Source organism: Kogia breviceps, chromosome 7 (genome assembly GCF_026419965.1).
Source record: "Kogia breviceps isolate mKogBre1 chromosome 7, mKogBre1 haplotype 1, whole genome shotgun sequence".
Lineage (NCBI taxonomy): Eukaryota > Metazoa > Chordata > Mammalia > Artiodactyla > Physeteridae > Kogia > Kogia breviceps.
In genome coordinates, this window is record NC_081316.1 from 63,791,069 (window position 1) to 63,817,445 (window position 26,377).

General features: G+C 34.9%; 1 protein-coding gene across 4 annotated transcripts in view; it reads right to left on the reverse strand.

Moving 5' to 3' along the window:
• The window catches only part of ACER3 (alkaline ceramidase 3), a 188,134-nt gene that overhangs the window by 96,770 nt on the left and 64,987 nt on the right, over positions 1–26,377 (reverse strand). For 3 of the 4 annotated variants that reach the window (XM_059067786.2, XM_067038439.1, XM_067038437.1), the window contains exon 2: positions 21,001–21,111. In XM_059067786.2, coding sequence (XP_058923769.1) covers positions 21,001–21,111 — 111 coding nt within the window. Of the gene's footprint in view, positions 1–15,083; positions 15,177–21,000; positions 21,112–26,377 lie in introns of all 4 variants that reach the window. The other variant, XM_067038438.1, reaches the window with a different exon arrangement.

The following is a 26,377-nucleotide window of genomic DNA, read 5'->3' on the forward strand; positions in this document are numbered from 1 at the left end:
TCAGGACCAGTGTGCTCCTTCCCTCCTTCCCTGTGGCAGCGTGCCTCTTCTGTGCAAAGGCCAATCGGGCTCTTGTGCTCTAGGATATCACCTGGTCTCTAAGATCTTCATGTTATTTATCACCTTTCTCTCCTGTACCAGCCATCTCCACCTCTCTAATGGACTGTTCACACAGTCTCTAATATCTCCTGTCCCATTTACCTGCACCTCTTCACGTTCCTGAGTTTTCAGAAGAACTGCCTCCACTTCCTCACCTCTCTTCTGCATCCCCCCCCTCAATTCTATTCACACCAATGAAACAGCCCTTCTCTCTCTCTTCATCCTCCTCAGTCTCTTAATAGCATTTAATAAGTGAAAACACATCCTCTCTAGTTTTCTGTAACACCGTGTTCTCCTGGTTTTCCTATCTTGGTGTTGCTTCCTCATAGGTTCCTTTGTTGGCTCCTTCTATCCTTAACGTGTAAATCAGGGGCTGTAAATTCAAATGCCCAGAGAGGCATTTGACTAAAACAGGCTAAGTAAAAGAAAAATAAGGAACAGTGTAGAGACTGTGGTCAACTGGACAGACCATACTAAAGAGCATAGCTTAGGCTGATTGTTACTGCATAGAAATACAGGCTCAGTGATGCTGCACCTTCTAATTATTCAAGAGAAGGCAAAGATCCGAATTTTTATGGGAACTCTCAATTTTCAAATGTGAGAAACCAGTTTAAAGCATTTTTAAATTTTAAATACGGCAATTAAAACATGTCTGGATGCCAGGTTTTGCCTTGGGTGAATGAGCTTGTGGTATTTATGTTCATCTTTGGGCCCTCTTCTCTCTATATATTCATCCTCTTGGTGATCGCATCAGTTCCCATGGTTTTAAATACCAATTATAACAATGATGCCTACACCTCACCTCTAAACTCCGATGTCACATATTTAAATGCCTATTTGATTCTTCATTGAATGTCTTATAGGCATTTCAAACATAATCAAAACAGAATGCCAGCTTTTCTCTCTACACAGCTGCTCAAACTAGAAACCTGAAAATAAACTTTGAAAATCTTTCCTTTTTTTCAACCCCCACTTTTAATGCATTAATGAGTCCTATAGGCACTAACTCCAAAATACATCCTGAGTCATCCACTTTTCTCCCGTCTCCACTGGTGCCATCCTAGTCTAAGCCACTCTCATCTCTCACTTGGACCACTGTAGTAGCCTCTGTTGACTGGTTTTCCAGCTTGCACTCTTACTTTCCACAAATCCATTCTCCACCAAGCAGCCAGGGAGATATTTTTAAAACACATATAGGATTCATGTCACTCTCCTGCTAAAACCTTCCACTGGCTTTTAGAATAACATCCATTCTCTTTATCTTTACTCTGGCCTATGTTAAGACCCTACGTGATCTTCTGGTCCCTGCCTAAATCTCTCCAACCTCATATTCTGCTACTTTCCCCCTTAACTACTAAAGAATATTAGGGGAAAATCAAAAAGTAAACAGATAATACAATATGGTGTAGTAAGTGCTGTGATAAAGGTATGCATCATATTCAGTGGGTCATCTAATTCTATCAAGAGGCTGAGGAAGGTTTAATGGAAGGCTTTCTAGAGGAAATGACACTTAACTGAGTCCTGAATGACAGACATGCCCAGTTTACCACACATAAGAGGTTAAAGGAAGAGATATAAAAATATATATGGTACTAAAAACAGCAAATAGGTTTATATAGCTAAAGTGTAAGCTACATGTGTGAGAGTTGTAGACAGTGAGGCTAGTAAGGCAGAGGGTCCAGATTAGGACCAACCTGCCAAGGAATATATCAATAGATTTTCAAATGGGTTATCTCATTCAAAGAGAAAATGGCTGAATCAAAAGAGGCATCCCTGCCTGGAGAATACTGGTAAAATTTACCAGAATACTGGTAAAACAGTAAGCCAGTTTTCACCAGTGACACACTACAATTTATCAAAAGGTACATATTTTCTAAAATATTATCCAAATTGGCACAAATAAGAAATTCAAGAATAGGAAAGTTGAGTTATTTAGGCCAAAGAAACAAATGTTAAATGTGTGAAAGCAAAACAACACTCACTGATCCCTGACAAATTAGAAATTCTAGAGATACTTAAAAGGATCTAAGCATTTTCCTTTTCTTCCTTTGCAATTTAATTGATTCTATCACATGGAGAATAAAACATTTGATTAATATAAGGGTGACTCAGCCAACATTTCATCACAATGTCTCCCTTAAAAAGTCTGAGACATCAAAGTGAAAATAAAATTCACATTTTTAGGAATTATCCAGAGCATTCCAAAAAACAAGTAACAGGGACAAACAAATTTGCCTACATGGTTGTGGCTATACGTAGTGAAAACTGAGGCAGTCAAAATAGTAATGGAACCGGAATAAAGAGGTCAAATGCACCACTTGAATCTTCTAACTAGATGTTCATATTCACAGCATTTTACCACAATTTTAAGAGTCTCTCAAGCATATAGATAGAATTTCACCAAGTTGGAACCACTTGATTCAAATATTTTGGCATGCTACCAAACTTATTCAAGGTTACAACAGAATACAGATATGTTCTGATACACATTTATTTTGATCCATTTGACTGACCACACTGGGGAAAGAGTGTACAAGGGCTTTGGAATCAGACCTAAACTAGCATCCCAAATCTGTTACTTATTACTTATCAACTTTGGCAAGTTGCTTAAATCCCTTTGAGACTCAGCTGCCTCAGTTGTAAAATAAAAATAACAATGTTTATCATGAAAGGCTGCTGTGAGGATTATCTAGCATGCACCTGGCATACAACAGGTATAAACAAATTTTATTTTCCAGTCTACGAAAAAATACTCATGTACATAGAGAATGGAATCACTAGGTTTTGGAAGTAGCCACAACACAAATTTAAAGGCCCAAGAAATACTATGAGTTCCTTTTAAATTATACCAAGATTTACCATGATGCACAAGGGACCTAGAATAAATGAAAAAGGATATATTACCTTATATTACCCCAAAGTATCAAAGGCATTAAAAGTGTAATATGTGGTTATTTTAAAACCTATGAATTCAGAGTTCATTTTAGTATTATTGGTGGTGTCAAAACAATGCCAGCTACAATTACAGGAATGCGTGACTGTTCTTTCCAGGTGAAGCTAGCATTCACATCAGAAACAAAAGAGTGGTCACAGAATGTAGTAATTAAAAGTGTGAGCTTTGAAGAGCTGTCCTAAGAAGTTTGGACTTTATCCCTAAGCTGATAGGAAGCCAATTTAGGGTATTTAAAAAGAACTTTTCTAATTGCTCCCCACCTACCCTAAAGGTAAGTGATCACTCACTCCCTTTTCAAATCTATCACTTGTCTAGTATATAATCTTATTATACTCACACACACACACACACACACACACACACACACACCCCAGAAGATCCTACTTAGCCTTATCAATGTATTTTGGATTACTTTCTCCCCACACCCAACATGGATTCTGCAACATTAGTAGCAGATGAGCTACCACATTACTTTAGCAACTCTTGGGCTATCATACTAACTACACTAGTGTGGTACACAGAATAATGGCTCCCAAAGATGTCTATGCCCTATCTCTGGAAGCTGTGAATATGTTGCCTAAAATGGCAAAAATGACTCTGCAAACTTGATTAAATTAAAGGCCTTGAGATGGGGAGATTATCCTGGATTATTATAATGTGCTCAATTTAATCATCTGAGTCCTCAAAAGCAGGAACCTTTGGAAGATGTGACTATGCAAGAATGGTTAGAGAGATGTAAAACTGCTAGGTTTGAAGAAGGAGGAAAATGGCCCAAGTCAAGATGGAAAAGATGGAATTATGTGGGCTGCCACATAAACTGGAAAGGACATGGAAATTGACTCTCCCCCTAGAGCCTCCAGAAAGGAACACAGACTTACCAACACCTGGACTAATGAGACTTGTATCAGAATTCTAATTTAAAGAACTGCAACATAATTAATTTATCCTGTTTTTGGTACTTTTTTACAGTAGCAGTAGAAAACCAATACAATTACTAACAGATAGCTAGTTTATTAGTTACTAAACTGGTATCTGAAGTGCTTCTTAAAACTCTTGCCTAAGAACTTTGGCTCATCTGAAGATTCTGAAGTAAAGTAAAAACTCAAGCTACAGACTAGGAGGAAATATTCACAATACATATAATATCTAACAAAAGGCTCACATATAGAAAATGTGATACAAAAATCAGATAGAAAAAGACAGCCCAATTTTTAAATGGGCAGATGATTTGTAGAGGCACATCACAAAAGATGATACCCAAAGGGTCAACAACAAGTGCTGAGCATCATTATTCATTGGGAAATACAAATTTAAACCTCAGTGAGATATCACCACGTAGCAACCCAGAATGACTAAAATTTAAAAGACAGACAAGTATAGGACTTCCCTGGTGGCGCAGTGGTTAAGAATCTGCCTGCCAATGCAGGGGACATGGGTTTGAGCCCCAGTCTGGGAAGATCCCACATGCCGCGGAGCAACTAAGCCCGTGTGCCACAACTACTGAGCCTGCGCTCTACAGCTTGCAAGCTGCAACTACTGAGCCTGCGTGCCACAACTACTGAAGCCCGTGCACCTAGAACCAGTGCTATGCAGCGAGAACCTACCGCAATGAGAGGCCTGTGCACCGCAATGAAGATTAGCCCCCACTTGCCGCAACTAGAAAAAGCCCGCGTGCAGCAACGAAGACCCAATGCAGCCAAATAAATAAATAAATACATTTTTTTTAAAAAGATGGAAAAAAAAGATAGACAAGTATAGATGACAATGTGGAATAACTGGAACTCTCAGATATTATTGGTGGGAGTGTAAATAGTCCAAACATTTTAGGAAATTGTTTGGCAGTTTCTAATGAATTTAAACACAGACTACCGTATGATCTAGCAATTCTACTTCTAGACATACAGCCCTTAAAGAAATGAGCACAACTGTTCATCAAAAGACATATACAAGAATATCCACAGAATCTTTATTCATAAAAGTCTCAAGTGAAAACCCAAATGCCCATTAACAGAAAAATGGGCAAATGAATTATATTCACACAATGGAATATTATATATCAATAAAAGAGAATGAACTACTGATAGAAACAACATAGATGAATGTCAAAAACATTACATCGAATGAAAGAAGCCAGATGCCAGAGTACATACTAAATGGTTCCATCTATATAAAGTTCAAGAACATGCAAATTAATATATGGGCATGTAAGTCAGAATATCGGTTATCATTTTGGGGATGTGCTGACTGAGAAGGGGCACAAGAGAACTTTCTGGGATGACTGAAAATTTCTGTATCTCATTGAGCTGTATGTATACTTAAGATTTATACATTTTACTGTTTACGGAATACACCTCAATCAAAAAAAAGAATTTGGAGGGGGAAACTTTCATGTGCAATGCTCCAAACATACTTTGCCTGTAAAAATATTCCCACCTTAAGTGATCTGCTTTAGTACTTTTCATACTGTTTCTGAAACAACTCTATCCAAGCCTTCAGGCAGGTTAAGTTAGTAACAAGCAAATGTTCCACAGGTAGAGGAAAAGTAGGAACACAAAAGAACAACGATAATAACGGATGAGACAGAATACGGTAATTGAAAGGAGAACCAAAATAATTCTGTTTAAGAATATCTATAGCCAAGTGAGGGGAATGTTTGGATTGCCTAGGGAGGTTAAGGTATGTTAAAGAGAATGGAGCTAGAGCAATAATAATAACAGACATAATAATAAGAAAAATGAGATGACCTTATGATATTTTATACTTATTTTCTTAGAAAATAAGTGTCATTCAATTATTATCTTATTCTGGCTCCAGCCTAAAACACTGAAACATAAACCACAACTGAGGCCACAGGAAGCAGATGAAGAGCCGTTACAGCTCATGTTTTCTGGCTTAGGCTATTTTCTACCTGGCTTTCTACCTTTCTATTTTTACTTTCTACCAGGCTATTTCCCTGGCCATTTTCACTTCCTCACTTCCTGTTCACTGACTACACAGGCTACTTAGCTAACTGGTTCCTGCTTCTCTGGCTGAACCTATCCCTGGGTTTTGGCTTCTAGGTTGGGCATGTTTATTAAAAGTGTAGTCATATAAAACCACAAATGCATATGCACAAAGATTAGGAACTATTAACTAATAAAAGAAAATACTGTTTCTGTTGGGTGATGGGATTATGGGTATTTTGCACTGTCTTCCAAATTTGTCTTCAATGTTACTATATTACTTTTTCCACTAACTAGAAAAAAAGACCATTGATATTTCTGGCAATGTCTGGAAAACTGGGACTAAATAAAGGGGAATAAATAAGTTAGTAAACAAGTTATGAAATGATTTCTGAAGTTCCTTTCCCCAGCGTATTGATTTTTATCTGTTTCACTGCTAAGTGTAATTGCTATAATCTAAAAGATTATTAGTCTAGTATGCAGTCCACTCACTTTCCCCTTGACAAATGGTATAATATTCTTAAGATCACTTCAGATGTCTTTGATTCAGTATGGCAGTGACTACTGTAAGTATGATCACACTAAACTTAAGGCTACTCCATGCAAAGCATTTCTAGTGGTCCTTTCCATGGGGAAATGACTGTGATATTTCTATTTCAGCACTGAAGTCTATCTTCAACAGACTTTTTCTGCCCTATTTTATTAATGTTTTGACTATTTTACCACTAATTTTTTCTTGTTGCCAATTACCTACTCATTTAGATAACTGCATAACAAATACATTTGTACAATTACAAATAGATTTTGTTGTTTATATGCAATTCATCTCTCCTCAATGTAGTATAAGCTCTCTGGGGACAGACTTTGTCTTTTTATGCTGGCACACTGTATGTACTCAATATAATTTGTAAAGGAAAGTGAACCTATTTCTATTTTAAAGGAATAAGATAGATAACAATTTGTGACTTTGGGAGTAAAGAGAAAAATTAAATTTCATGGAAAAAACAAATCTCATGAAAGGGCTTCTTTTGGTTTGTTCTATTTTAGACAATGCACAGTTGTAAATAAGTGTCTTATGGCATAATGATTAAAAGCATATATATTTGGGTTCAAGGTATGGCTCTACCATTTACTAACTGTGTGATCTTGGTCAAGTTACTGCTCTTCTCAAATATTACCTTTATAAAATGAAGTTGAAGAGTTCCTCACAGATTGTAGAGAATTTTAAATGACATAATATAATTTAATGTACTTCCCACAGAGCCTGGTATATAATAAATGCTCTATGAATGACAATTACTATTATCTCTCTAAACTCCCCCAACATTAGCAGAAAATTTTATGACCTCATAAAAAGTAATGACTAATTCAATACCACATGAAGCTTGGAAAATGTTAAGAGTCCTAACGTCAAATACTAATAGCAACTAGGCAGGCAGAATTTAGCGTCAAATACTAATAGCAACTAGGCAGGCAGAATTTAGCGTCAAATAACTTGTCTTTACTTTTCAATTTATTCTCCTAGTTTTATTGTGGGACAAGGAGTATTAAATTCACTTGAATTCTTTATCTTCCTTCTCTATATTTAAGCAGAAATAATTTTGCTGATTTTAAAAATGTTTACTTAAAACAAGTGTTAGGTTCTTAATCCCCCCCTTCTTTTATCTTGGCTGCCCCAAGTCTTAGTAGCAGCACGTGGGATCTTCATTGCAGCATGCAGGATCTTTAACTGTGGCATGCAGACTTCTTAGTTGCGGCATGCGGACCTCTTACTTGCAGCGTGCGGACTCTTAGTTGGGCATGCAAACCCTCAGTCACGGCGTGCATGCGGGATCTAGTTCCCCGACCAGGGATCGAACCTTGGCCCCCTGCATTGGGAGCATGGAGTCTTACTCACTGGACCACCAAGGAAGCTCCCCCCCACCTTTTAATAGCAAGTTTTACTAAGAGACCTATTAGAAAAATAATCAGAGAAGACATTTTTGATTCTTCTATTGCTGTGTTATGAGCATCTCTTCCTTTCATAAAATGTGCATATTTGGAATAAAAATAAACAAAGAGGAAGAGAAAAATATTAGACAAAGGGACTGGGTGGTTCCAAACCAGCTATAACTGGGCAGGTGGACTAAACTGAAATCAGGCTTATTGGAAGAACTGGCAATTGCTCAAGGACATGGGATGGGAAAAAATATTTTTAAAGTAATGTCTGTAACTCTTAACTTCCCTAATTCTTCCTCACTGTACTTGGTACCTATACTTATAACACTTACCACACTGTTAGTGCATACTTAATTATAAAATTATTTGATTAATCTCTGTTTCCCCTGCTAAACTCTAAGCTCCAATGAACAATGGTTTGAGAGCTAGACCTAGCACATAACTGATTCTCAGTAAAAATTTGTTGAATGAACTAAAATATGACTAAATTCTTAGTAAATCTAGGCTCTAAGCCAGAACACAACAACTCTCATAAATTACTAACAATCTGTTCATAATATACTTCTACACAATGCCAAAATTTCCAAATCCTTCTGCAAAATCTCCCTCAACTCCAAAAAGTTCATATCAACTAAGTAGTTATTATAAATTTTTGGTCATAAAATTAAGATACTGAAAAATCTTATATGGTATTCAGTAAATGTCCTTGATTTGTTAATCAAATCTGTTTCCAGATAAAGTTTGTTCCCTGTGTGTGTGTGTGCATATGTGAATCTCATACACACACACACATACAAATTTTGCTTTTGGTGGGGAGACTTATCTCAGTGAAAAATTCAAACAAGTACATGAAAAAGAAGTCCTAGCAAAAATGCCTGTTGTTTAAAATAAAGTATCCATTCATTCATCAAACAGCCTCATGTATTTGGTTTGCACCAGGTATTGCTGAATGCTAGAAATCCAGAAGAGTAAAAACTCAGCTGCTTTCAGGAAGCAAAGCTTAGTCTTGTAGAAGGGACAGACTTAAAAACCATCCTTATTCAAACTTTGCTGTTTTCCCAATATTGCCTTTTAGACCTTCTCCTTGTGCCCCAACTCAGGATCCAATGAAGATATTGCATGTAGTTGTCCGTCTCTTTCAACCTGGAACAGTTCCTCAGCCTTCCTTTGTTTTCATGACTTTAACATTTGTAAAAAACAAAACAAAACAAAAAACAGGTTGGTTGTTTTATAGAGTAACCCTCACAAACTGGGTTTTTCTGATTGTTTTCTCATCATTTGGTTCAGGTTATGCACTTCTGGCAATAATATTGTATAAATGATGTTGTTTCCTTTTCAGTGCTTCACACCAGGAAGAATCAGTTGTTAGTTTATACTGTTATTAATGATGTTAGGATTGATTACTTAAATAAGGTGGTATCTGCCAGATTTCTGTGTTGTTACCATTTTTCCATCTGTAACTAATGAGTGATTCATCAGGAGATACTTTCAGGCTGTGTAATCATGTTCCCAAACACTTTCACCCAATATTTTTAGCATTCACTGATGACTCCTGAATCAATTATTACGATGACGGTTGCAAAATGATGATTTTAAAAAACCCTATCATTCTGTTTACATTTATTAGTTGGCAGTTCTACTCTTTAAAATAACAGCTTTCTGCTTCTCACACCATTTTTTTGTTAGTATCAGTATGAGCTTGTGCATTCTTTTTTTATACCATGTGTTACATAACCCATTACAGTCATTTTCCATTTGGAAGCTCAAATTTTCAGTTTGGCCAAACTGTCTTCTGTGTCATTTTGACATTATTACCTCATTTTTTGAGCCCTTTCTTACTTTCTGGAGTGACAAGATGTTCCAGACTCATCTTGTGCTTTCCCTGCCCTATCCCAGAAATGAGGCATTTCTCCAAGAAGCCTTAGTTCCTTTTAGTGAGGAAAGATTTTTAGAAACCAAGGTGTGGCCACTAGGTATGTTCATTGCTACTTAAGACTCACTGCTTCCAGACCCTTTCAGAGGATAGAACACGTGAAATCTTTTTTTATTTTTAATCATACTGATACCTCAGATTTCAATGTTCTTTCAGGGTTCTTCCTGCCTTCCTCCATCCAAATTTGTACCTCCTTCTTCTACATGAGAACCCTAGCCCCCAACAATATCAATATATTTCCTCATTTGCTTAATCCTAAAATGCAAAGATAACTTCAGAATTGCTATATTCATACCATTACTGACAATAAAAAGTAAATAAATAAATACACAGTAAATAAAGTTAGTAAAGTAAGGTTCAATATCTCACTGAATTCTCTTTCTGTTTTCAAATTGGGTATATGAGAAAACCATTTCAAAGTTAACTAGATTAATACTTTCCTCTTATGTGGTTATGTTCTCTGTTTGATAAAGAGTACAATACATTTTAAAAACTAAGACTTTTTTTAAAGAATAGTTTTAGGTTCACAGCAAAATTAGGCAGATGGTACATATATTTCCCATATCATGCCTGTCCTCCTCACCCCCCCAACCCTCTGGCTTCCCCCATTATCAACACCACTCCCCCAGAGTGATACATTTGTTACCATAGATGACTCTACACTGACACATTATTAGCACCCCAAATCCATAGTTTACATTACAGTTCACTCTTGGTTTTGTATATTCTATGGGTTTGGAAAAATATATCTACCATTACAGTATCATACACAATAGTTTCATGATCCTAAAAATCTTCTGTCCTCTGCCTATCATCTCTCTCCCCACAACACCTAGCAAACACTGATCTTTTAACTGTCTCCACAGTTCTGTCTTTTCCAGAATGTCATATAGTTGGGATCATACAGTATGTAGCCTTTTCAGACTGGTTTCTCTCACTTAGTAATATGCATTTAAGGTTCCTCCCTGTCTTTACAGTTTGATAACATAATTCTTTTTGGCACTGAATAATATTCCACTGTCTAGAGGTACCACAGTTTCCTAATCCATCCACCTACTGAAGGACATCTTGGTTGCTTCCAAGCTTGGGCTTTACGAATAAAGCTGCTTTTGTGTAGACATAAGTTTTCAACTCCTTCGGGTGAATACCAAGGAGAGTGATTGCTGGATAGTATGGTGAGGACACATTTAGTTTTGTAAGAAACTGCCAAACTGCCTTCCAAAGTGGCTGTACCATTTTACATTCCCACCAGCAATGAGTAAGAGTTCCTGTTGCTCCACATCCTGGCCAGCATTTGGTGTTGTCAGGGTTCTGGATTTGGGCCATTCTAATAGATGTACAGTAGGATCTTACTGTGGTATTAATTTGCATTTCCCTGATGACATATGATGTGGAACAACTTTTCATACTATTTGCCATCTGTGTATCTTCTTTGATGAGGTGTCTGTTAAGGTCTTTGGTCCATTTTTTCCATCATGTTGTTTGTTTCCTTATTCTTGAGTTTTACATTTATTTTATGTACAAAAACGTTCTGTGTGTATTTTGGATTAACAGTCCTTTATCTGATGTGTCTTTTGCAATTTGATTTTCTTTGTATTCAATTTTAGGGTCTCTCTTCCTCATTTCCCCAACTCTTGTTCTTGTTGATCTAATTATATTCTTTGAATATGTGAAATCATAACAAGGTTGAAAAAATAAAAATACAAAAGGGTTTACTCAGAGAAGTGTCACTCCCTCCTCTAGCCTTTCCACCCACCCCCTGTAGAAACTAATTCCATTATTTTTCTGGTTCATGCTTTCTATGTCTCTTTTTGAAAAACTAAGCAGATGTATGTATATTTTATTTCCCCCCTTTCTCCAAGAAAAAAAATTATATACCTTGTGTGTGTGTGTGTGCGCGCGTACGTGCGCGCACGCATACTTTCACATGCTGCATCTTTTACTTAACAATAAATCCTGGAAATCACTCCATATCAGTTCAGAGACATTCCTCACCCTTTCTGTACCTTCATAATACTCACTGTGTAGATTCCCCAGTTTATGCAACCAATTTCCAACATATGGGCTTTTACGTTGTTTACATTATTTTGTAATTAAAAATAATTCTGTGATAAATAATCTTGCGCATTTAACTTTGAATCACAGGAGATATATCTTAACAGAAAATTTTTTTTAATGCGGTTGCTGAGTCAAAGGGTAAATGCATATACAGTTTTGTTAGATGTTGACAAATTCACCTGCAAAAATTTTGCATTCTCACCAGCAATGTGTGAAGAGTACCTATATCTCCTACAGCCCTGCCAAGAGTGTGTTGTCAAGTGTTTCATTTTTTGTCAATCTGATAAAAGAAAAATAATGTATCAGTGTAGCTGGATATCTTTTCTTATATATGCTGGCTATTCTGTAGTATCTTTTTTGGAGAATGTTCTGTCTGTCTTTACTTCTATTGGATGTTTGGTCCTTTTTATCCTCAATATTTAAAAGTCATTTTTGTATCAGGGATATTAAACCTCTATCCTTAGTGTATGTCACAAATATTTTCACAATTTGGTCTTCTGCTTTGGACTTGCATATGGTATTTTTTGCCATGCCAAAGGTTTTATTTAATTAGCCAACAGTTTATGACATCTGGATTTTGAATTATAAATACTTTCCCACACACTGAATATAGAATAATTCACATTTTCTTCTAGTATTTGCAAGATTTTAAATCTATCTACTTTTGGCTGCGTTGGGTCTTCGTTGCTGCATGCTGTCTTTCTCTAGTTGCGGCAAGTGGGGGCTACTCTTCGTTGTGGTGAGCGGCCTTCTCATTGAGGTGGCTTCTTTGGTTGCAGAGCACGGGCTCTAGGTGCGTAGGCTTCAGTAGTTGTGGCATGCAGGCTCAGTAGTTGTGGCTCATGGGATTAGTTGCTCCGCAGCATGTGGGATCTTCCCGGACTAGTGCTCCAACCCGTGTCCCCTGCATTGGCAGGCAATTCTTAACCACTACGCCACTAGGGAAGTCCCACAAGATTTCAGTTTTTACATTTAGGTCTCTAATCAATTTAGAACATATTCACATGTACAATGTAAGGTATACATCTATTTTATCTTTTTCCAAGTATCATTTATTAAAATATTCATCTTTGCCCCAATGCTCAGAGATGCCATCTTTACCATACACTAAACTCTAATATGGATTTGGGTCTATTTATGATTTTTCTTTTAAATTCCACTGTATTATCTATCAAAATATCTGTACTCTACTATTTCACTGAGGCAGGTTTTGCAGTATGTTTTAATATATAGGAGGATTAGTACATCCTTCTATCTCTTCTTTTTTAAAGATTGCCTAGATATCTTTGCATGTTTATATTTTAATATGAACTTTAGTATCAACTTGTTTAATTAAAAAATACTTATTGGGTTTTAAAAATTATTTATTTTTTGGCTGTATTGGGTCTTCATTGCAGTGTGCAGGCTTCTCATTGCAGTGGCTTCTCTTATTGCGGAGCGTGGTCTCTAGGCTTGCGGGCCTCAGTAGTTGTGGCTCGCGAGCTCTAGAGCGCAGGCCCAGTAGTCGTGGTGCACAGCTTAGTTGCTCCGCAGCATGTGGGATCTTCCCAGACCGGAGCTCGAACCCATGTCCCCTGCATTGGCAGGCTGACTCATAACCACTGTACCACCAGGGAAGCCCCCTACTTATTGGTATTTTTATTAGTATTATTTATTAGATATAACTGACATCTTTCAGTTTTCTTAAGTTATTCAAGAACAACTTTTCATTTGTTCAGGTTTACTTTCATGTCTTTCAGAAGTGTTTTAAGTTTTCTTAATATAGGTTTTACACATATCTTGTTAAACTTATTTTCTGATATTTATCCTTTTGGATGTTATTTTAAATGGGATTTTCTTCTCTATTATATATCTAATGGGATATTGTTTGTATATATGAAGGCTATTGCTTTTTGTGATCATTTTAAACCTAATATCGAACTGAATAGTTTTATTGTTTGAATAATAATTGTTTGCTTGATAACTGATTTTCTAGGCTAGAGTTTTCAGGAATACCATGACAGCTGTAAATAGAGATAGTTTTCCTTGTTTTCCAGTCCTTAATCATTTTCTCTGGTATAAATGCATTGATTAATACCTCCAGTACTTTGTTAAATAGCAGTGGAGACAGACACACTTGCCTTGTTTTTGACCTTCATAGGAATGCTTCTAGGGCTTCCACACTGAGTAAAATGCTAGCTTTAGGACTGATGTGTGTATTTATCATATTAAGACAGGATTTGTGAATTTCTGTTTTCTTGAGTTTTTCTTTTTAAATCAGAAATGGTTGCTGAATTTTGACAAAGGCTTTCACAGCATCTATGGAGATAATCATGTGGTTTTTCTTCTTAAATCAATTAATATAGTAAATTGCATGAATGGATTTCCTAAATTTTAATTGTCTTCAATTCTGGACACAAACTCCATTTGTCTTGGTGTTTTATTTCCCTAATGTCGAACTAGATTCTGTTTACTGTTTACTACTTTTTAAAAGAAAACAGAGAGTTAGATAAATTTATATATCTTGTTTAATAAGACAGTTCCCAAAAAATCTTTTAAAACCAAAAGATGTTTTGTCCTTTAAGTTTGGCACAAATTCATTTGATAGCAAAACCTGACCTAACTGGACATGAGGCTATTTATAGTGATTATTTAGCCTAGTTACTGTGAATATTCACACGCTAAGCAGGAATATGGATATGTTCACCTACAGGGTGCTGTCCCAGGTTTTGGTGGGCTTAGTATACTATAGCAAACACAGTCTATTAACTTTCTAGAATTCAAAAACAATCTGAGTTCAGAAATACTTCTGGTCCCAAGGATTCGGATAATAAGGACTTGTTAATGTATATTAGTGATGTAATTGGAAAACATTGAAAGAAAGAAATTGAGCTCAAGGGCTTTCTCTGAACTTCAGATAATGAACTTTATAAGGATGACTTTCCATGAAGAGATACTGATACAAAGAGACCTGTCTAAAAATTATCTTCCAACTTTCTTCAGTTGGAAGAAGGTTACAGGAAAAAATAATTTAGAAAATATGTTCCTCCATATATTCACAAGAATATTAGAAGAGGGCAGATTACTGTATGTGGAATAGTTTCTCAAATCATCGTATCTGTATAAAGATCAAAAAATAACTTTAGGTCTTTAACGTGCAAAGGAAATCTCTTAGTAAGACCTGGATCCTTGTTAAGAGCGAACAGAAAATCCTCAATGTGACAAACAGGATTCATCTATCTTGAAAAATCAGGAGTGGCTGCCTGGATTCTACCTGTCAAGGACAACAAGAAAAGTAGTTGTATTCTACTAGAGAAGAGTTATAGCACTTATACATGCTAGCACTGACACACACACACATATATATATATATATATATACATATATATATATATATATATATATATGTTGTTTTTTTTTTTTTTCCTGCTCTACTGTTTTCTTTCTTCCTTCAACACCACCTCTGAGATGTAAGGACTAAATATCCCTCTTTCTTTCACACAGTGTGCACATTCCTCCATTTCCTGTGTCCACTGGTTTTTATTTTTTAAACAAGTACTGAGATATACCGTTAAATTCACTCATTGTAAATGTACTGTTTTAGGAGTTTCAGTAAATTTAAAGAGTTGTGCTACCATCATCACAATCCAGTTCTGTGATAATTCCATCACCCCGCAAGGTTCCCTTATGCCTATTAGCAGTCAACATCCACTCTAAACCCCAAGTAACTAATTTTTTGTTTTTATCTCTATAATTTTGCCTTTTCTAGAAATTTCATATGAATAGGATCATATAATCTGTGGTCCTTTGCATCTTTTGGTTCCTTTCACTTGGCATAATGTTTTTAGGGTTCATCCGTATTGTTACATGTATCAGTAGTACTTACAAAAAGTATCATTCCTTTTTGTTTGGTAATAATTTACTTAGTATATCTGCACTGATATTAATTCACGATATTAGTCCTTAATTTTCTTTTTTATGGCATTTTAATTAGGTTTACATAACAATGTTGTTTGCCTCATAAAAAGAATTTGGAAGTTTTCTTTCATTATCTATGCTTGAAAAAATTTATGTAGCATTGGGGCTATCTGGTCTTTGAAGGTTTATTGGAACTCTCTGTGAAACTATCTAGACCCAGTACTTTTGTGGAGGAATTCCTTCATAAGTTACTCATTTCCTATACAGAAATTGGTCTGTTCAAAGCTTTCTATATTTGGGGTCAATTTTGACAAATTGTATTTTCCTAGGAAATTATCCTATTTATTTATTTACATAGAGGTTAAAAATTTTTTTTCCTTTGTTTCAGTGGATATTTCCTCTTTGTCATTTCTTACTTTAATGTTTATGTTTGCTTCCTTTGTTCCAAAGTTAGCTAGTTGTCTACTTTTTCTTAAAAAAAAATAGATTTTGATTCATTAATTAGAACATTTTTCTGTTCTCTATCTTGTTACTTTCTGCTTTTATCTTTATAATTTCCTCCCTTAAACTTTCATTTGGTTTATTTTGCAGTCTTTTTCTTGCCTTTTGAGTTGGGATTTTAATTAATTTTTACCTTTAGTTTTTATCTTTTATTATTATTTAATTGTTTAAGCCTATGTATTATGCTCTGATGGCTGCTTTATATAAATCCCCATAGATTTTGATATGCAGACTTTTTGTTACAACTGTATTTTAGGACTCCTATAATTTCCATTTCTATTTTCCCTTTCAACCAAGAGTTAACAGAAGATTTAAAATTTCAAAGAGGAAGAGCTTTTTTATGGTTTGAATTTGTTGTTAACTTCCAGCATGGATGCACTGTGACCAGAGGATGTTGTTTTAATATTTCTACTTAATAGAACTTACTGTTTTGTTTTTATGAATGTTCTTAATAGAACTTAACTGTTTTGTTTTTATCAATGTTCTATGTATACTTCAAAAGAGGGTATATTCTCTATTATAAGGGTGTAAAGTTCAGCATAAAGCCATAAGATCTATTTTATTGTTTATGCTCTTTAGGTCTTCCAGATATTACTGATATATTTTGTTCACTTCATCAGTCTTATACTGAGTGTGGCATATTAAAATCTTCTATTATTCTTATGTTTCTATTTTGCTTTGTATCTCTTGTAGTTTCTGCCATATAATAGTAGCGGTTGTATTATTTGGTACAGAGTTATTAAAAACTTGTATTTTCACTTTGAATCATGGCTTCAACATTAAAAACATCCTTTTGTCACACAATGCTTTTTGAAGGGAATTCTACTTTATATGATATCAGGATCACTACCCCTGCTTTCTTATTATTTGTTTCTAACTTTTCTGAATCACTTTGTTTTAGTTTTAGATATGTCTTTTGTATACAGCATAAAGTTCAATCAATAATTGCTGATCAAATTCAAAAATCTTTTTCTTTTGATATTAAGCTGATTCATATGACTGATGTTTAACCTCAACTCTGTCATATTGTTTTATTATAATAGTTACATATATTACTTTATATTTAATATATTTCTCTAAGTGAAATGTCTTTTTTGTACTTAATTCTTTTGGTATTTAGAAAAGAGGATTTTTTGGCCTAGGGGTTAGTTTTGTACTTACGTCTTTTATAGAACCCTGAGTTCTCCCCTTTTTTTTCTTAACCTTTTACTGTCTAGTTTGTTACTTTTAGATCATATTCTTCAATACTCAACTTACTACACAGGCAATAGTCAATGAACTTATTCTACTTTGCCCTTTCCTTCTCCCATTTAAAAAACTTCATTCTCTCTACTTTATCAGACCATATAATGTCCATATACTATTCTTCAGTCCTTATCACATCTGTTTTAGTCTTAGGTCTATAGTTAAATGTGTTAAATGCTCATCATCAGACATTTTGCCCAAGTTTGCCCAGTCTTCTCTTAGTGGGATGAACATCATTCTCTAGTACAATGCAGTCAGTAGAACTTTGTGATGAAGGCAATGTTCTACATCTGCACTGCCCAATACAATAGCCACAAGCCACATATGGGTACTGAGCACTTGAAACGTGGCTAGTGTGACAGAGGAACTGAAATTTGCATTTTATTTAATTTTCATTTCTTTAAATTTAAATTACTACATTTGGCTAGTAGGTACTAAATCAGAGAGAGCAGTACTCATGGATTCATCAGGAAGGGGTCATGTGTACAGTTTTCAATGAGTACTTGTATGTTTAAACCTGTCTTTCTATAACCTGGATAACTGAAAAACAATTTGGTTGGAATATAAAATCTTTGGTTTGCACTAAAAATGCAGTTCCACTGATGCCTTTCTTTTTATGTTGCTGATGAGGTCTAGTGCCAGCCTAATTTTCTTGCCCTTATAAGTAGTCTGGTCTTTTTCCCTGGGGCTGTGAGGATTTTTTTCATTTTTAAAATCCAGTAATTTTACTAGTCTCTTTCAGAGTTGACCATTCCAAGTCAGTTTTATGAGACAAACATGGACTATTCAATATCTAGATTTGGGTCTTCTTCTATTTCCAAAAAGTCTTCTTTCAAATTAATTTGAAAATTATAATTTTTAATATAAGATTTGTTCCATTGTTTTATTTTCCTTCTTCAGGGACTCCAATTACAGTTGTATTGAATCTTCTTTGTCTGTCTTCCATTTCAATCACTTTCTCTCTGACTCTTTTTATTTCTTTATCTCATTTTCATTCTCTTGCTTGTTTCTCTTTCTTAAATAGCCCTTATTAAATACTCAACACATTGTAATTCAGGCTTAATTTCTTTCCTAAGTTTAATCAATTCTAATTTTATTTCTTTTGGCTGGTGAGGAAGCTATTTCTGTTATTACTTTTTATTTTTTTAATTAATTTTTATAGGTGTTATTAGTTTTTAAATTTTTATCCATTTTATTGGTTTGAGGCTAATTCAGTTAGGAGTACTGTGCTGCAGTTTCTTTCTGCTTTATAATTAGTTGTGGGGAAAGAACATCCATGAGCCAAAAGGTATTGATTCTCATTTTCTGTTTTTTTATTACAGTAGCTTTGCATGAGTGTAGACTGATTTTGCGGGGGTTCCACTTTGTGGAAAGAGTAAAGGTTTGGGGTGGCTTAAAAGATTTCAAGTTCAAGCCTGCCCCCTTCTGAATAATAAAGGTTAGTGTCCTTTTTCATATACATTTATTTGTTTTGGTGGCAGGGTGGGGTGCAGGCAGAAGGGTCTAATGTATTTTATAGTTGTTTTGTTTCAGTAGGATCTTAATTCCTCACTCTAACTTCCTTCTTTCCCTACACTTACACATTTCCAATAGCTATCTTCCTCTTTCTAGTTATTTCTTTCCCAGAAGTAATACCTTTCCCAAACTGCCACTTTAGGTCTTGTACACCTTCAAGCCCTTTACTATGTATTTTAAAGTACTGTGTACTTTATCAAGTACTATGATTTACCAGGTCTCATAACGTTTTCAGAAATTTTGCACTTATCATGAAGCTTTCTCTTTCTATTGGTGTTCTGTCAGATTAAGCCCTCAACTCTCTCTCCTCTTCTCCATATAGTTTTTCAAACCTCCCCAAGTCTAAAACATTAAAGACAGTTCTGCTAGAATGTAGTGTTTATTTGTTTAAAAATGATTTGATGTTCATGGTATTCTTTTTCTCTTAGTAAGGCTGAAAGTGTGGGCTAAGTGTGGTTTTTTTGGTTTGTTTTTTTTGTTTTTTTGTTTTTTTTGCGGTATGCGGGCCTCTCACTGTTGTAGCCTCTCCCGTTGCAGAGCACAGGCTCCAGACGCGCAGACTCAGCGGACATGGCTCACGGGCCTAGCCGCTCCGTGGCATGTGGGATCTTCCTGGACCGGGGCACAAACCCGTGTCCCCTGCATCAGCAGGCAGTCTCTCAACCACTGCACCACCAGGGAAGCCCCTAAGTGTGGTTTTATTTACTTTCCTTCTTAATCTGTATGGTTTTCTAGAAGGATGAATGGACAAATTCTAACTCAGGATGTCAATATTATCCTAGGGCAACTTGGAAGTCCCTCAAATCTTTTTATTCTTATTACTGATTGTGATTTGTTGGTATTTTATAAACATTCTTAAAACATCCCAGGAATTAAAGCAAAGGGCTAAGTTTGTGGACAAATCTTCCTTTTGAAGATGAATGAAGTAACTTTCTCAAAACACCACACATATGAGAAACAGATTCAGAAATTAAACTCTCTCATATGCAATGACTAATATAATTATATAAAATCTGATATACTATAGCTTACAGTTTTGTGGTAATTAGAGGTCCTTTCTGCCCATGTGTAAATAATATCTACCTTGAACTAAAACAAAAGAAATTGTGTTTAATTTAGAAAGTTATATAAAAGAAGCAAACTAGAATCCACTTTCTTTGCTATTTTTGTCTTTATGATGATAATGCAAGGACATGAAAGAGTGATTTTCCCATCTTAGGCTCTGGTAAAGTTCACTCATCCCTCCATGTAACATTTACTGAGGACCACTAACTTGCCAGGCAATAGGGATACAAAGATAACTAAGACACAGTCCCTGTCTCACAGACAAGTAGAGGAACAGGAGTAAGTTGCAGAAGATCAGATATAGAATATCCTTTACAAAAAGTTTTAAAATATGTGAATGATATTTTTCATATTTTTAAGGATATATACATATATAGTATAAATACCAAAATGTGAAAAAATGATAATCAAATTCAGTATAGAGGTTAACTCTAGCAGGGTGAGCTGGGAGGAAGATGGGAATAAAATCAAGCAGGAGTAGAAAGGGAGCTTCAACTTTATCTATAGTAGTTTATTTCTTTAAAAAAGAAAAAGTAAGAACTGAGACAAATATTGCAAAGTGTTAAGATCTGACAAAGAAGGATGGTGTGATACATGGATATATTTGTTATATTATTCCTGTTCTTTCTGGATGCTTGAAATATCTTGTTATTTTTAAAAATTTATTCAAAATACAGTTCAAATATTGGCAAGATTTGTGGAGTTTTAATTCAGAAGTTTCAGAATGTGCTCAAGTTGTATAATAAACAACACAAAATTGAGAAACAATTTTAGGACAAATGAGAAAAACAGTCTGTCTGAATATGGTACATCATTTTTTTCACATCATTTTTTAGATGAAGTGTTATACATACCTGTGAGTGCTAAATAGGAAGCAATGTACCGCTTTTCCAGTCCACCTCTAACACTGTGAATTGCACCAAAAATTGGAGGTATAATCATAATCAGGTTACTCACTGTATTCCCTATAGAAAAAAAGAAAAACACACAAGAAGATAATGAGATTAATCAATACCACTTTAAATAAAGATATACACAGTTAGCCCTTAGCAAAAGTTAAGTAGGTGACTTCTTAGAAAGATGATGGAAAGATATTTACAAGGTGCTAAAGGAAAATAGTTCTCTACTCAACAAAAAGTTCTTACAAAAATCAAAGTAAAATACAGATACCTTCAGACAAATGAAACTAAGAATTTTCAACCAGAACATCCACTAAAGGAACTTCTAAATTCTCAAGGTAAAAGGCAAAAGTATCTCAGAAAGAACCTCAAAAATAAGCAAAAAGTGAGTTGGAAAAAGCAGCTTACACCAATGCTACTGAAAGCGTGGTCCATGGATAACAGTATGACAAGATAAAACACAAAACTGAGTTAATTTGTCTCTTGAAATGAATGACAACAAATCAGGGCTTGCATTTTGCATCTCTTCTTAAACTTTAACTTCTGTGCCAACATTTTTAGTTCCTAGTTTCTGTTTCTAGTAAACACAAAAGGCAACAGATCTTGATCTGATTTTTGATCCTCTCTTTACAAAAACAAAGCTGAAACATGAATAGCAAAGAAATAATAGAAACCGTAATAGAAGAAATAAATAGTAAAATGGGGAAAAAGATGGCTAAACTGTTTTGTATATTGATTCTGGGTAGTATTTTATACATCTATTCTGGGAATATAGTGGCACAAAACATTCAAAATTCCAAATTTGTGATTTTCAACATAGGAGCATATCAATTAATGGACATATACAAAACACTCTACCCTACAACAACAGTACATACATTCTTCTCAAATGCACATGAACATTTTCCAGGATAGAGCATATGTGAGGCCATAAATTAAGTCTCAATAGAATTAAAAAGGCAGATATGAAGTATCATACAAAATATCTCCTCCAACCACAAAAGAATGACATTAGAAATAAATAACAGAAGGAAAACTGGAAAATTCACAAACCTGTGGAAATTACACAAAATATTATTAAACAATCAATGTATCAAAGAATAACTCACCAACCAAATTAGAAAATGCTTAAGAGATGAATTAAAATTAATACACAACATACCAAAATTAATTGGATGTAGTAAAAGCAGTGCTGAGTGGGAAATTTACAGCTATAAGTGCTTACATTTAAAATCTTCCAGCTGAACTGAAAGAATGTTACTTAGTAACATGAAAATATATGAAAATGTATAACACGCTGGTAAAGCTAAGCATAATCAAATTCAGAATACTGTAATATGATGGTGTATTAACCACTTAAGTCTCGTACAATGATGAAAGAACAAAAGTATTAAAAATAACTACAACTACAATAATTTGTCAATAAATACAAAATAAAAAGCAGGTAAATTGTGATATCAAAATCCTAAAAGGGTGTAGTAAAAGGGTAGAGTTTTAGTATGCAAGGTTGCTATCAGTGTGAAAAAGACAGTTATAGATATAACTTGTTTTATGTAAGCCTCATGGTAAGCACAAAGCAAAAACCTACATTAGACACAACAAAAGACTGTTGTTGGAGGGAATCAAAAAGGAGGGAATTGAAGTATACCACTACAGAAAATCATCAATTCACAAAGGAAAGCAGCAAGAAAGGAATACAGGAACTACAAAACAGACAGAAAAAAATGAATAAAATGAAACTACTAAGTCCTTATCTATCAGTAATTGCTCTAAATGTAAACAGGTTAAATTCTCCAATTAAAAGGCATACAGTTACTGGAAGGATAAAAAAACAAGACTCAACTACATGCTGGCTACAAGAGATTTACTTCAGCTTTAAAGACATACATGGGCTCAAAGTGAATGGATTTAAAAAGATATTCTATGGAAGTAAAAACCAAAAGAGAACAAAGGTATAGCTACAGTTATATCAGACAAAATAGACTTTAAGCCAAAAACTGTAACAAGACATCAAGAAGATCATTATGCAATAATAAAGGGTTAATTCATCAAAAGGATATATCAGTTGTAAATATATATGCACCAAATCAGAGCACCTAAATATATTAAGCAAATATCAACAGATCTGAAGGAAGAAATAGACCACAATACAACAATAGTAGGGGAATTCAATACCCCACTTTCAACAATGGATAGATCATCCAGACAGAATATCAACACAGAAAAGTTGGATTTCAACTACACTTGAAACCAAATGGATCTAACAGACATATACAGAACATTCCATCCAAGAGGCAGCAGAGTACACATTTTCCTCAAGCACACATAGAACATTCTCCAGGACAGATGATATAATAGGTCACAAAACAAGTGTTAGAAAATTTAAGAAAACTGAAATCATATGAAGTATCTTTTCTAAGTACAATGGCATAAAACTAAAAATCAACAATAGGAGGAAAACTAGAAATTCAAAAATATGTCAAAGTTAAACAACACACTCCTGAACAACAAATGGGGCAAAGAAGAAGTCAAAAGGTAAATAAAAAATATTTTGAAACAAATGAAAATGGAAACACAACATACCAAAACATGGGATGCAGCTAAAGTAGTTCTAAGAGGAAAGTTTATAGTAATAAATGCCTATATTAAGAAAAAAGATCGCAAATAAACAACCTGATATAATACCTCAAAGAGCCAGAAAAAGAACAAACTAAGCCCAAATTCAGGAGAAGGAAAGAAATAAAGATCAGAGTGGAAATAATGAAACTAAGAGCTGGTTTTTTGAAAAAATAAAATTGACAAACTTTTAGCTAGACTAACTCAAAAAAAGGGTACTCAAATAAATAAAATGAGAAAAGAAAGAGGATATTAAAACTAATACCACAGAAACACTCACTGGAGAAAGGTTAGTCTTCAATAAATAGTGTTGGGCAAACTAGATAACCACATACAGAAGAATGAAACTGAACCTCTATCTTATAAAATGAACTCAAACTGGATAAAAGATTGAAGCACACATGAAAAACATGCTCAACAACACTAATCACCAGGGAAATGCAAATCAAAACCACAGTGAGATATCATCTCACACCTTATTGCTAATTATTAGAGAAACGCAAATCAAAACTACAGTGAGGTACCATCTCACACTGGTCAGAATGGCCATCATTGAAAAGTCTATAAATAACAAATGCTGGAGAGGGTGTGGAGAAAAGGGAACCCTCCTACACTGTTGGTGGGAATGTAAACTGGGGCAGCCACTATGGAATGGAGGTGCCTCAAAACACTAAAAATAGAGTGGCCATATGATCCAGCAATCCTACTGCTGGGCATATATCTGGACAAAACTATAATTCAAAAAGATACATGAACCCCTATATTCATAGCAGCACTATTCACAATAGCCAAGACATGGAAACAGCCTAAATGTCCACTGACAGATGAATGGATAAAGAAGATATGGTACACATACACAATGGAATACTACTCAGCCAGAGAAAAGAATGAAATAATGCCATTTGCAGGAAAATGAATGGACCGAGAGATTACCATACTAAGAGAAGTCAGAAAGAGAATGACAAATACCATATGATATCACTTATATGTGGAATCTAAAATGTGACAAAAATGAACTTATCTACCAAAACAGAAACAAATTCACAGACACAGAAAACAGACTTGTGGTTGCCAAGGAGTAGGTGTGGTGGGGGAAGGAGGGATTGGGAGTTTGGGATTAGCAGATGCAAATTATTATATAGAGAATAAATAAACAACAAGGTCCCCCTATATAGCACAGGGAACTATATTCAATATCCTGTGATAAACCATAATGGAAAAGGAATATACATATATATGTATATATATATACATATATATGTATATATACATATATATGTATAACTGAGTCACTTTGCTGTAAGCAGAAATTAACATAATACTGTAAATCAACTATACTTCAATAAAATAAATTTTTTTAAAAAGATAAGTGTTGGCAAGAATGTGGAGAAAAGCGTTGTAAAACGTGTGTTGGTGGGATGTAAAATGGTATAGCCACTACATAAAACAGTACGGAGGTTTCTCAAACAATTAAAAATAGAACTACCGTATGATTCAGCAATCCCACTTCTTGGTATATATCCAAAGTAAATGAAACAGGACCTCAAAGAGACACCTGCACTCCCATGTTCATTGTAGCATTATTCACAATGGCCAAGATATGGAAACAACCTAAGTGTCCATCAACAGATGAATGGATAAAGAAGTTGTGATATATATATATACAACAGAATGTTATTTCAGTCGTGAGAAAGAAGGAAATCTTGCTGTTTGCAAACGACTTGGATGAAACTTGAGGGAATTATGCTAAGTGAAATATGCCAGAGAAAGACAAATACTATATGATATCACATATATGTGGAATCTAAAAAAGCCAAACCCAGAGAAACAGAGAATAGAGTGGCAGTTACCAGGGGCTGAGGGTGGGGGAAATGGGGGAGATGTTTTCAAAGGATACAAACAGTTACATGACTAACAAGTTTGGGGATCTAATGAATAGCATGGTGACTACAGCTAATAATACTGTATTATATACTTAAAAGTTGCTGAGAGAGAAGATCTTTAAATGTTCTTAACACAAAAAAGAAATGGAAATTATGTGACAGGATGGAGGTGTTAGCTAATGCTCTGGAAGTAATCATTTTACGAATATGTGTATCAAATCAACAGCTTGTACATCTTAAATTTATATAATGTTATATTTCAATTATACCTCAGTAAAGCTAGAACAAAATCCAAAAGGATCAAACTATTTCCAAGTAACTTAACTGAATCCTAGAACAAAATTCAAGCCTATTTATGGTAATACAAAAAATATTCAGGACCCAACAAGGTAAGAAGCACAATGTCTGACATCCAATTAAAGATTAGCAGGCAGGGAATTCCCTGGCGGTCCAGTGGTTAGGACTCTGTGCTTCCCGTGGGGCATGGGTTCCATCCCTGGTCAGGAAACTAAGATCCCACAAGCTGCACGGCACAGCACCCCCCCAAAAAAGATTACCAGGCATACAAAAAGGAAAACAACCCCCCAAAACACTCAACTGAAACCAGCCCAGAACTAATATAGATGTTAGAATTGGCAGACAAGGATTAAAACACTTCATATAAGTCTAGAAAATACAAACTAACCTATACTATAGTGTCAGAAAGCAGATCAGTGGTTGTGGGTAGGGCTGGGGTGGAAGAGACAGCAGGATGGAGAAGGACTTATAAAGGGACATGAGAAAACTTGGAGGTGATGGATCGTTCACTGTCTTGATTGTGGTGATGGTTTCAC